Genomic DNA, 13,430 nt, shown 5'->3' on the forward strand with positions numbered 1-13,430 from the left:
CTGCAACATTTTTTGTTTCTTTGTTTTTTTGTTTTTCTTTAAATTAGTTATTAACAATGAGGTAGAAATTTTTTATTTGCAGTACGTTACTTGACTTTCGTGTCTTATTAGTCTCTATTTTGCTTTTGTTTATGTTTTGTTTTGCTTAAATACTTGGAAGTCCATTGAATTAAATCGTTTTGCTTTTGTAGTTCAAATACCTGAATTGCTTGGATGTTTTGTTTTTTGTTTTTGCTTTTGTTTTTCATTTCATAAATCGATTATATAGATACACTTATTGTTTTGTATGTTCTATAAATCAATCATCACCTTGGCTGCTTGCTTACGTTATTCGAGTGATTATACTTTTCAGTCATTCAGTCTTTTTTAGCATACACTGTTTACCGATCTACAGATCTCTAACATAGTTCGTTACTCCTACACCGTTTACCATCATTTTATGTTGCATACTTTGCGGCGCACATCACAAATTCGTTACACACAGACACACACAATCGAATAATCGAATCGAAAGTTGTTGTTGCTGACCATCAGTCCTATACGTTAGCTTAATTCTTATGCTGATTGCAACCTAATACTAACTTGGATTGGATTGATTAAATGCTGGCTTAAATCACTAACGACTATGCATCGTACTATATAATTAATTGTAGAACAAAAACACAACATCGAGGAGTTTGTTTCTTTGTGGGGATTGTTATTGAAAAATCGTTGACTTTACGACTACACACGAGATTATTGAGTAGATGAGTAGAGTCAAGCGTAAAGCATAATAATAATAATAAACATAGGGTATTGCTAAGTAAACCTAAGTACAACACATAGACACACTTCTACAGTAAGACTTATAGAGAGAAATAAATGGCAACGATTGTTCGACAATTCATATTCAGATTCATATGCAGCACTTGAAAGCGCCGCGCTTTTTAAATGATAATTACGAGTACGTATGTATGTGTAATTGTAAGTATACGATACGAGTAAGTTCCTTATGCGTTATGGGCTAGGCTAAATCAAGGGATTTTTTATGTTTTACGTTTCGGCGAGACCAGGCCACGACTCCAGGGGCCTTTGGGCCCTCGCTCGTATTGCTTGCTCAACACTTTCATTTTCATTTGCTTTTACTTGCTTGCTTTTTGCAGCTGTATCAAGCCTATGCTAATAACATAAATACTACACACGAGTCGAGTCGAGTAGAGTCTAGTATATATGCGCCTATATAATGTATAATGTTCTATGTATAATGTGATTCTTTTGTTTTGTTTTGGTTTATGATTTTTCATGCATGTTTAACCGATTGTTGGTCCACTTTACCAGCGGTTCTTCTACCCATGCTGACCAGCTATCGGTTGTAGTTTGAAGTGCTTAAAGTTAGCCGATGTGTGTTTTGAGTTCCTAATGTAGTGTAAATATAAATACATATATGCTTAATACAAAATTGAATGTGTATTTTTACGATACCTTCACCATAATCATAATAATTCATAATCGAACAAAATAATTCGTTTCTAGCAAAACCTTTTGCGCCACATTTGGGAGACGCCTACGTGAATATGGCAACTCAAATGGGTTTTATTTATTTTCGTTAAATATCATATGCATCTTCTTGTCTTTCGTCTTTCATTTACACACGATTCTATCTTAAACGCTAAGAAGTGCAGCCCATTTAAAAGTACACACAACTATAAGCATATATATCGCTAATTAATTAATTAATTAATGTACTTGTAGCTTTTCAAAATCAAAATTATTAAATCTCAAACTGAAACCGAAATAATACGAACTCGCTTCGAATCGAGGGCAACTTTACCATCAATGCTCAGGTAACTCAAAGGGTACGTACACATCTTCAATTAGGAATTACAAGGAATTGATTTAGTTGTTAATTATCGATTTTTTTTTTAGTATTTGTTTTTTTTTTTTTTTTGTGTTTTGTACTTTGGCAAGAAATTTTCAACATAACGAGAACAAACGTGAACAAAAATTCGACTACAACATTGACAAAGACAAAGATGACGCTCGACGCGTTCAACTCAAAATTCAACTAAGAAATTGATTTAGTGCATTTGGGAGCATTTTGGGGGAGGGGGGAGGTAGGATACTAGGCGGGGGTGTACACAGGTAACTCAGTAAGCAAGTTTTGCTAAAAAATAAAGACAAAAAACGATAAGTTCCATCAAGTATGCCACACACATCATCGTCTCATGAATGTGGTTGTATCTGTGAAAATAATCTGTTGCATACGCTTGGGGGCGCGAATGCAATTACTAAACTATTTAGTTATGTATTTATGCGGCGATTAACATGTTCCTACGTTGTACAAATTACTATGTATGTATGTTTGTATCTAATGATGCGACTAACTGAGGTAAACGCGTCTGGCAGAGGGACTTTCTACTACTATAAATGCTAAAAGCAATACATTTCGGTAAAGTAAATGACGCAAGTATGCTAAACTCGGCAGTTTATCGTCCGACGATTTCATTTTGTTATACGATTTATACTTCGTTATATGCAGTTTCCAACTAAATAACAATAAAGAAAAATGAAGATTGAATACAAACCAAAGAACTCAAATTGAATAACCAAACTTTGAAATAATACAAACAAATATTTTAATCATTTGAAAAATCAACAAAAATTGTATATTTATTAATTGTAATAATAATAGCAAAAAGTTATGTAGTATAATTGTTTTTGTGATTTTGTTGTTGTTTATTTTTATATATGTATGTTTATTTTTAATTCAAGTATAATTAAATTTATTTAGTTTTCATTGATATATAGTAATAATAATAATAAAAAAATCAACTAAAATATTCAACTAAATTACATTAAAAAGTAGATAAGATGGGAAATTTGTGGGCGCGTTGGATGAAGTAACACAAATAAAAAAGAGGGGCGTGTGGTGCTGATTTTCTTTTCATTTTGCAAATTGCATAAAGATAAAGATTTAAAAGAAAAGAGAAGAAAAAGGTACAAAGTATTATATTACACATTAAACAAATAATGCTTAAACCAAAAAAGTGTGCTAAATTTTGTATTTCAAAGATGATTCTTGGGCATGTGCATTTATATGTTTTTTTTTAGGAAATCATACTAAAGTTTGATTTTAATGAGGTGTGCATTCAGATAAGTGTTAAAAAATAAAAACAAACATTTGCTACGCTTTTCCTTGATTAAAGAAAGTTTGTGATGGTTTTTCTTCCATCCAGTTCAAAGTGCCTAAACTTTACCAATTTGTACATTTCGTCATCAGATGATCTGAGAGAGCTCGTGGATGCTACGATGAAAGTCCTCAAAATGATTGAAACTTGATCTAGTGCAAGCGTTGGGAGCTTTCAAAAATTGATTTTAAAGAATTTTGGTGTAAGTTTAAGCATTTTGCTGTTGGATCCATTCACACGATTTAGAATATTGAAATCGAAATATTGAAGATGAGAATTTGACTGGGAAGAGCGTGCAAATAATTTGTTTTTTTTTTTCTTTTGTTTTCATGTTTCGAAATAAAATAATAATAATAATAAAAGTATATCTGCTTTCATTTATGTAGTTATATTTTGGGTTTTATAAATGTTTTTTAAATTTTTTAAATAACACTAAACAGAAACTGTCTTCATTTGTTTTGCATTTAAGTTTTAAGTATTCTTTTGTGTTTATTATTATGGTTATTAAATTTACGTATTATACTGTTATTGTTAATTATTAAAACATTTGTTATTGATTTTTGCTAAGGAGGTAATATAAATTACATTTAAATGTTTTCATTTAGTTAGTTAAATTGTTTATGTATTGCTATTTTGCGTTGGGTAGAACTGAAAGTCTGACTATTATTTTAGTTTAATTAAGAGTTTTCGTTTAGTTTGGGTTTATTATTATTATTTCGTTTAATTCGTTTAGTGTATTTTAATTTACGTTTTCTTGGTGGCTGAGGTGGGCATTAGTTTGATGTATGTATGTTTGTTTCAACTGTCCAACTGTTTCAACTTTTGCACTCAATGCATACGTTTAACAAGATGTCAATTAGAGTTAAGAGTTATATAGTTTAACACTTTTACTTTTACTTGCACATTTAACTAAAACAAAAATAAAATTCAAAACTAAATAAAAATTGGGCGTCTAAACTAAAAACACGGGCTGACTTAAACGGTAGTTGGTGGTGCGCTGCTGCCTTCGACCTTGCATATAGGGTTGTTGCATCGTTCTATAATGCCAATTAAATATCGAAACAACTATGTATGTAGTAGTTATAGGTATATGTGTGTGTGTTGGTGTGTAGGTGTATGTATGTGTGTTGTTGTTTGCCTATAAATAATCTTCATTAATTTCTAGATATAATTGTGTTTTTCTTGTATGAACTATATACGTAATTGAAATCTTAAATTTAGACGAAAATCATATACAAAAGCAGAGTTTTGCCTCATATACGACTCTCTCAATTAAATGCCAAAAAGTTTTGTTGATGGGGTTTGGGTTTTTTTCTTTAGAAATAGGTTTAGGGTATAGATTGTATGTTTTGTTTTTGTTTTACTTGTAACTTAAGCATAATTCTATATAGGTAAGTATGCAAACGAGCTTCTCTCGTTGAAATCGTGAATATAAAAGTTACTATCACTTCGATTTTCCCATTCCGACTTACATCATCATCATCATTCTGCTTTCTACTTTTCTGAAAATGTACGCTTCATCGTATAATTACTTGTATTATTTGGTATGTTAAATGGCGGCAAATCTAGATGCCTATATTTCAAGTATTGGAAAACGCGGCACATGCAATGTAATTTATTAGTAGCCTAATCCCAGACGCCAGCTGAATCAACTTTAAAGGTATTTCAAGATCAACCATGCCAAAAGTCACCAATGGGGAGGGGGATAGGGGGGATTATTCAACGGGGTACTTTATATATAATATCAACTTTATCACACTGCTCTTAAATGTTTTGTAATTTTTTCAAAATTATTTACGCTGCGTAGGTTTCACAAGTTGGGGGAGAAATATCAAAATTGTATCACATTACAGAAAAAAAGGATATTCGAAATGAACAAACGGAAAACTTACTTATCCTAAACGCATTCACAGTTATTTGTAGGTTGGGTTTTGAATTTTTTAGAAAAATTTCGTTCCTGACGAACGGCAACTCACAAATTGACAATGCATTTGAAATGTTTAACACATATTTTTATCAAGGGGATTTTAGTTTTTCACAGTTTTGGCTGTTTTTATCGAGGCAATTTTGGTTTGAGGGATTTTTGGGGGTCAGTTTAGACATTTTCTCAAAATGTTTAACACAGGGTCGAGAGAGGGGATTGATTTTTAAATTTTTGAAAAATTTTTGTTTATGTTAAACACTCACAGTTGAAATTTTAGGGGAGTGCAACGCTTCAGCCTACTTTGGGGATTCTCAAATGGAATCGTAGGAAAGCGTCGCATTTCACAGACAGTTTGACGAAACTTATGGAAATAGTTGATCTTAGGATCGGTTCGTTGCGAACGCTATGCACAGACATATGAGCTTAAACACAGTTTCTGCTGTTTCGAAATTCACAGATGGTTGATCTCAAGATCTGTTCGTTGCGAACGTTATGCACAGACATAAAATCTTAAACACAGTTTCTGTTGTACCGAATTTCACAGATAGTTAGATGATCTTAAGATCTGTTTGTTTCAAACGCTATGCACAGAAAGTAGGGACAGTTTTCACTGTTCCGAAGTTCACAGATAGTTGATCTCAAGATCTGTTCGTTGCGAACGTTATGCACAGAGAAATTAAACACAGTGTCTGCTGCTCCATAGTTTTACAAGTTTTGGTCGGTGAAAACTTTCTGTCACAGTTGGGTCATATATCAAATTTGGTTTTTCTTTTAATTGCATTAAAAGTAAAGATTTTAATCTTTAAGTAATTTTACACAATTTTGAGTTGAGAACAAAGTGAATCAATGGGAGGGATAATAAAACTTATACATAATAATGATGTGTTTGGGGGGCAGGGAAAATGGGGGAGGGAAATTGGTGACTTTTTTGATGCACAAAAAATAAAGACAAAACAGGAAACATTGAACCGCTCTTTAAATCGTGGGATGTTTGCATACCTCGTAAATACTCGTATATAAAATTTAGAAAACTTGCTTAATCCTATTAAACCTATCGATAGCGTCGTGAGTGAGTGAGTGCAAAGCACACAAATCAAAACACTTTACAGAGATCCATCACATACGGCTGTTCTGCTAAGTTGCCTTGCCTTACTACAATACTACAATAGATATATAGACACATAGTTAGTTTAAAGATAGATACACATAGACAGAGATAGGGGTAGGGGTAGGGGGAGATGGGGTGTGGGGATAGAGGGAGACCTAAATATTACTCGTACATAGTACAAGGGAAATGATTCAATAACCTAGCCAATAGAAAATGAAATGCCTACGAACTAGAACACTCCTATAATTTGGGTTCACTATCTTACTTAAAAAACTTACTAATTAATGATCACGCTGCGCCGAAAATTTTTGTTGTTGTTGTTGTTGCTGAAGCTGTTTGTTGTTTGGTTAAAACTTATATCATAGGATGGGCGGGCAATGGATGTATTTTAAAATACCTTTGCAATGGCTGACGGGTGGACGCTGGGAACTGTTACATATTATATATTTTTTTGCATGTACCGCTAATTGTCATCGATAATTGTTATCGTTCTGAATATGTATGAAATTTTATATCGAACTCGTTTTGTTTTTACTTTGGAAAGGGCTTTGAGAAAGTGATTTTGTTGTTGTCGTTGTTGTTGATGTTTTTCTTAGGGGGAGTTGGGGGAGTGGGGGCGTGTTTTGTTTTTCCAATTCGCTTACTAAAAACTAGAAATAATTACCAATTGTTTAGGTAAAGATGTGCAAACTTATCGATTAATTTCGTATGTAAATTTATGTTTTATAAAATGTAGCAAAATTTTGTTTTTCATTTTCTTCCCGTTCATTCGATTATTATACTCGTATATCGTTTAAGTATACGCACGTGTATTCATGCGTATATTTCTATATCATTATTATTAATATTTTTTGTGGTTGTTGTTGTAGTTGTTATTGAGCAGCACAGCAATTTTCATTTCATTCAACGAACATAAAATGCTTTGCTTGCAATTAGTTTTTCTCTTTGCTAAATTATATAATATTTAAAAAAGAAACCCCTCAAAAACTATGCGAAGATTAATGCGCGTGATGTGAATCGCATTTTTTTTTCCTGTGTTGGTTTTGTTTTTCCTTTTTTTCTTTTTTGGTTGGTCCTTATATAAAAATTTGCATTTATAAAATAAAACTAAAAAATTGCTTTCATTTAGGGTTTTTTTCTTTTTTTGTTTGATTTTTTTGTTTTTTAATATGATTTTTAGTGTAATATGTAAATGTAAAAATGATTAAACTCAACAAAAGTAACAAGAAAATTGTTTTTAGATGAAGTGTTTGTATCATTTTGCTTTTACCTCGTTTGTGTAAAATCGCTTTTTCATTGTATTAAATAAAAATACACACACAGGCGAGCTTTTCATTTTTCTCGTCTCTCGTTTTGTTTTTTGTGTAAATTTCTAAAAGTACATAGTTGGAAATTCAGCAAGACGCCTGTGCCTGCTGGCGGTTGCTTCTACCTGTTAATTTAACAGCTTCTATTACTGTTACTGTTACTGCTAGTGTTAATGTTACTGCTACTGTTACGGTAAGTTGTTACTATTCTCTGTTAAATTTTGCTAGAGTAACATTCGCTTTTTGTTTTCATCTGTTGTGTTTTTGTGTGTGTGTGTGTTTCGCTTAGTTCATGTTTAGATAATCATTAAAGAGCTGCATGCAGGGCGCAACTCCAGTTGGCTCCTCGAACAATACTTGGCGCACATTGTGTGCTGCGCTGTGGCGCCAAATGTTGGCCACCTCCAGCTCGCCAGCCGAGGAGGATGAGTTGGAGCTAACATCAGAGTTAGCATCAGCTTTCATGTTGTTGATGTTGTTGCTGCTAATGTTGTTGATGTTGTTGCTGTGCTGATTGCCATCCTGGCCGATGTGCAGATTGCACAAGAGATCGCTGAACATATCGGGTGCGAGTTGAGCTGCATTGTGACTGTTGTGGTTGCTGTTGGCTGGCGGCAACTCCCATATATTTTGGGCAGCACTCAGCTTGGCATAATGGGCATTAACAGCAACATTCGAGGAGGTGCCCCAACCGCCTGTGGAGGAGGCGCCCGATGAGCTGGTCAACGATGCGGTGGGCGATGCAGCATGCGGCAACAGCTCTTTGGCCGCATAGAAATTCTCCCTGAGTTGGGCGCAATTGGGCGACGTCTGGGCCCAGAGCAACTCCTTGCTGTGGCTGCTCGTCGGACTCAGCGATGGCTGCGAGCCGCTGCCCGATGAACAGCCGCTGGTCGAGCCGGTTGTCGAGGCATTGCTGGCACAGCCCCACAAGGCCGAGATGGCCTCCGCCTGGGCCATGGGCTGTGACCAGGCGTTGCTCACTTTGCTGTTGTTGTGTGAATTATTGCTAATTAATAAGTTACTAATACTGCTGCTAACACCGTTGTTGCTGTTGTTGTTGTTGCCGTTCATGTTGGTCAATAAAAGGCCGTTGGCATCATGGCCAAGATTCAAGTGGCCCAATGGTTTGTGTGGCTGTTGCTGTTGCTGCTGTTGTTGCTGCTGTTGTTGTTGGTGATGCTGCTGTTGCTGTTGAAACTTGCTCATTACATCCGCCATGGCCATTAGGCTGTTTGTGAAGGTCAGCTTCTGTTGTTGTTGTTGCTGCTGCTGTTGTTGCTGGTAGCTGGCAGCACGTGCAGCTGCTGCTGACACCAAATAAGCAGCCTCATTTGCACGTTGCGTGGTTGCTGCAACTGTGGCTGCTGCTGTTGCTGGTTGATTGACAGCAGCAATAGCTGGTTGTTGCTGTGTTGTTGGTTGCTGTTGCTGCTGCGGCTGTTGTGGTGGCTGCTGCTGCTGCCTTACCTGCTGATGTTGCTGGGCATGTGGATGGGCGCCAATAAGATCGGGATTGATTTGCTGCTGTAGCGGGGCCGAATAATCGATGGCCGCATTGTAGAGCGGCTGCTTGGGGTCCGTTGAAGCACCATTGGCACTGGCGGCATTTGCTGTGGTTGCTGTTGCGCCTTGCACCGTTGGAGACTCCAACGGGGCCTCATGTTATGCGATCGCCTGCAACCGCGTCGCATTGCTCTTGGTGTAGCAGAAGTTCAGCGGCTTCACAAAGTGTGTGTCCTGTGTGTTGCAATAGGGGCAGGTGACGCCGTGCGAGTAATCGCTGTAGAAGCTCAGACGCTTCTGTGGATGCATCAGCATCTTGAAGCAGTTATTGCACTGCAACGAGAACCAAAAGAAATATATAAGTTACAGCTGTAACGAGGTGAACTAGGCAAAGCAATATTAATTCTTTAAGTCTTGTATTTAGTATTATTTTTACATACCAAACAAATATTAACTAAATGTGTTTCTATTCACTTGACAATTGTTAATTTAATCACATAGTAAATATTTTGAAATAAGCTTTCAACAAGTTTAAGATTTAGATAACTATTGAAATCTGCCTTTTCTTTTTTATTTTGCTGAGCTTTACTGTGCATCTGAAGCCTTGTATTTGCTATGCAGCCTTTAATGTGCTTTAAAAGCTTTTTAATTATTAGATACTTGCGAACTAAATTTTATTATTGAATGGTTTCTGCACACTACTTTAATACACCTACGTGACATTGTTGGCATATAGTAACGCTTTTAATGTGCTTAAAAGCTCTTCAATAATTGTTAACTCTTGTTAAGTTTTCATGTATAAATTACATGATTAGGTGATTAAGCTAAGCATTGTGGTTGAATGTTGGAAATAATTTCAATACCCATGATTTTTTCCATTTTATATGCAATGCTTTTAATGTGCTTTAAAGCTCTCTTTAAATGACACTCACCTTGAAACGATCGGCACAGCAGGGCATGGCTGCAAAGATGTCATAGGCGTACATGGTGCCCAGCACCAGGCTGGAGCCATCCCAGGGCTCGCTGCAGAATCTGTGTGTGAGAGAGCAAATGCAAAATTGTTAAAATATTGCCAAGGGATGACGACGTGGAAGCCATGAAAAGAGTGCTTCTGGTGTGTGGAAGAGGAAGACACTTACCGGCAGCTGATGACACGACTGCTGGAGGTGCCGTCGAGGCAACTCATGCACACACAGGTCAAGTAGAGCATGCGTCCCTCGTATTTGACCTGCAATGGAGTAACAAAATGGTGGAGAGCGAGACTTGCATTAAATATATGTATGTATAAAGAGGAAATATGGGAGGAAGGCATTCAGGCAGTCAGTTGGTAAACCAGGCAGGGCAGTCACATAATTCATTGTCACAACAATGAAAAATGATTTGAAGCAACTTTCTACTCGCATTCGCATATCGTTTTGCCTGCTGCTGTTGCTTTCCTCTTTCTCTGCATTCGAACTGAACTCCTCTCTGTCGTTCTTTTGGCATAAAAAGGGCTTTGCGACGCGACATAATAATTTCAAATAAAATGCAAAATGCATAGCAAACGCCCACGAGACAGTGGCAATGGCAATGGCCATGGCCCATGACAGAGAGAGAGGGAAAGGGAGAGAGACCCAAGTTCCAGACACACAGCAGCAGCATTTGCAGTTGGCAATGAATTATAAATCCAGGTTTAAATTAAAGCGCAAACAAGCGAAAGGGGCGAGAGAAGGCGCCAGACCACATCAGAGCCAGAGCCCAGGACAGAGAGCAACTCGAGTCGAGTCGACTCGACCAGGCATGACAGGCTTACACACAACAGGGAATGGAAATGCCAGCTGGCTGACTCTTGGTTGAAGCGTAGGTTGCTGCATTGCACGTGGGTCTTTGTGGCAGAGGCAGAGCGCATTGCTGCAACTGCTGTTGCACCTTTGGGGCTCTGTGGCAGTTTATTAGGCGCTGCCGTAATTATGCTGACTTAAATGGGTCATAAATTGCAAATGCTACAAAGGCGACTTAGAGGTGCGCCTTGACATGCCACCACAACTGTTGCCATAATTTGTGCAAACTGTGACTTATGCCTCTCTCTCTCTCTTTGGCTCTCTTTCGCCCGTTGCACTCTTCTTTTTTTGGGGCCAACATCTTGGCTAATTGCAGGCTCGAAAGTTCTGAGTGGGCGGAGTGAAAGCAGCCGCTGTCTTGTTGCCTCGTTGCCTGTTGCACGTGGGTGTCAGTTGACGTTTATTAATGATGAACTACGAGTGAGTGAAGAGAGAGACTTACCTCAATGCAGCCGCTGGAATGCTGCTTGGGACTGAGAAAGAAGGAGCCATCGACCAGCGGATAGCGATCGAATACAAGCAACGGCTCCTCGCACAAAATGCATGCAACGCGACTCATCTGCGACTGGGCCAGCGAGGAGAGTATGAAGAGGCGTGTTTCGTCGTTGCCATGATTGCCCTCGTCCTCAATCTGCAAAGGAATAGCAAAATAAAAGAAAATTAGATACATATGCTTGCTGTTTAAAGCTAAAATATAATCAAATTTCGTGTGTGTGTGTGTGTCTGTCTCTAAGCTGAAACTATAACAATGGCCCAGAGCTGGGAGGGCTAAATATTCAATATGTTGCATGTGGCAAGGTAAGTGAGCAGTGTGTGTGGCAGGACGGCGTCTAAGCGCCAACAAATGAACCATAAAATCCAAACGTGCTCAGAGCCAGAGCAGCCAGTCAACCAGACGCTGTGTTTGAGTTGTGCTCGATTGGCAAGCCAAATGGCCAACAGCGTTGGCCAAATTGAAAGCCACAACGAGCGAAAAGAGAGAGAGAGATGAGTGAGAAACGTTGCTAGAATTCCCCAATCGATAATCAATATGGCGAGCCGCGGCTTCTAATAAAGCCGTCAAGAGCTGTGTGGTCTCAAAGTCAATAGCCAAAAAGCTGCCAAAAGGTGTTGAAGGATGCACAAAATATGGCAAGCAGACACTAATCAAAGCTTGCACAGGTAATTGCCGTTTGCCCTGCTGACCGCACAGTGAAAAAGAAAGAGAGAGAGAGTACTTCGATGGGAAGATGGATAAGAACAAATAACGACACAGACATGCTGCATTATTTAGTAATAATGATAACGAGAAATGCGAAAGGACACGTAGTTGTAATCAATTGCTGCAATGGGACTTCAACATGACAAAACGCTTTCAGCTCTGTCTGCTTGAGACAGAGTTTAATGCACTTTTAATAAGTCGCTAAGCAGTTGAGATGTTAGAGCACCCTTAGGCCAAGCAGAAGAGTCTCTCAACTCAAGAGTTTTGCTACATTTTGCATAATGTGCCGAAAATCTTATTGTTCTAATGCTGTGCAAACATTTGCCCAGAACTTTTGGCCAAACAAAACAATCAACAAATTAATATTTGCTATGGGGTAACAGCAAACTCTCAACCCCCGAAAATTCCACCTCTCGATGGCTACATAGGTTGGTTGTCTCATAAATCTTTTGGCAACAATAAAATCAACTGTGTCGAGTTGCCATTAAACTCGATTAATCAATGTTTGCTTTAGCAGAGGGGCGAGAGAGAAAAGTGCTTGGTAAGTAAACGATATTCTTCTCATTCTCATTAAACAAAAGAAAGAGAAACGAAAGCGTTTTAGTGGCAATCGAGTTGATTGTGTTGCCTAAGCGTGTCTCGGGTTACCAGCACTGGGGCATGCAACAACTGGTGGCAGCTGACAACTGACAACGGGGACAACAATAAAAAAAAATAATTATACATTTCTTTAGCCTTTTTTTGTTTTGCTACGTGACAATTTGCTAATTTGCCTGACCAACGGTCATTGAACGTGCCACCGCACGCGGCATCGCTTTGCTTGCAACATAACCTGCCACAAGCAAATGCCACAACATAATTTATGAATGTCGCTTGTTGTTTTGACGAAAAACAGCTTGTGGAATTTTTGACTTTGGCTTTCAATGCGCTGTGTTTGTGTCAAGTGCAAGAAACTTTTTGTTTTCAGCGCTGGCAAAAAGTCAAAAGTCGAAGTGCAATAAACTCTTGCATTAACTCGAAAAAGTTATTCGGCAACAACAACTGGCGCTAATGAAGCCATTCAGTTGTCATTTCCTTGGCCCAAAGCAGCATTGAGCGCATAAATCAGCATTGTCAGCATTTCCCTTTGACCATAAATATCAACACGCTATTAAGAGTCTCAGTGTGGTAAAGCCAGGGAGTTGTTGGCCACAAGAAGCAGAAAAAGTCAAAAACCACTCGTAATCCGGGCACAAATCAAAGGCGAGGCATGACCATATACCCTGTAGTTAGCAAGTGTTATTAAAGGGTAGCACAATACTATGAAAATGAGCTTAGAGTATCAGCTAGTTGTGCTTAGCTGTAAGCATCCCTCTCACTATAAGCAAGACAATGGACGATTGAGAAGCAATTCAATT

The 13,430-nt window shown here is 37.8% G+C and overlaps 1 protein-coding gene across 1 annotated transcript in view; it reads right to left on the reverse strand.

Annotated features, from left to right (window-relative positions):
* Nucleotides 1-3,026: 3,026 nt before the first annotated feature.
* LOC117576832 (headcase protein) overlaps nt 3,027-13,430 on the reverse strand; it is a 100,834-nt gene continuing 90,430 nt past the window's right edge. The window contains exons 3-6 of the mRNA XM_034261906.2: nt 11,275-11,463; nt 10,152-10,240; nt 9,945-10,044; nt 3,027-9,345 (exon numbers count right to left, since the gene is read on the reverse strand). Of these exons, the coding sequence (XP_034117797.2) occupies nt 9,172-9,345; nt 9,945-10,044; nt 10,152-10,240; nt 11,275-11,463 (552 nt within the window). The 3' untranslated portion in view covers nt 3,027-9,171. The remainder of the gene's footprint in view (nt 9,346-9,944; nt 10,045-10,151; nt 10,241-11,274; nt 11,464-13,430) is intronic.

The sequence above is a fragment of the Drosophila albomicans genome, chromosome 2R (assembly GCF_009650485.2).
Source record: "Drosophila albomicans strain 15112-1751.03 chromosome 2R, ASM965048v2, whole genome shotgun sequence".
Taxonomy (NCBI): Eukaryota; Metazoa; Arthropoda; class Insecta; order Diptera; family Drosophilidae; genus Drosophila; species Drosophila albomicans.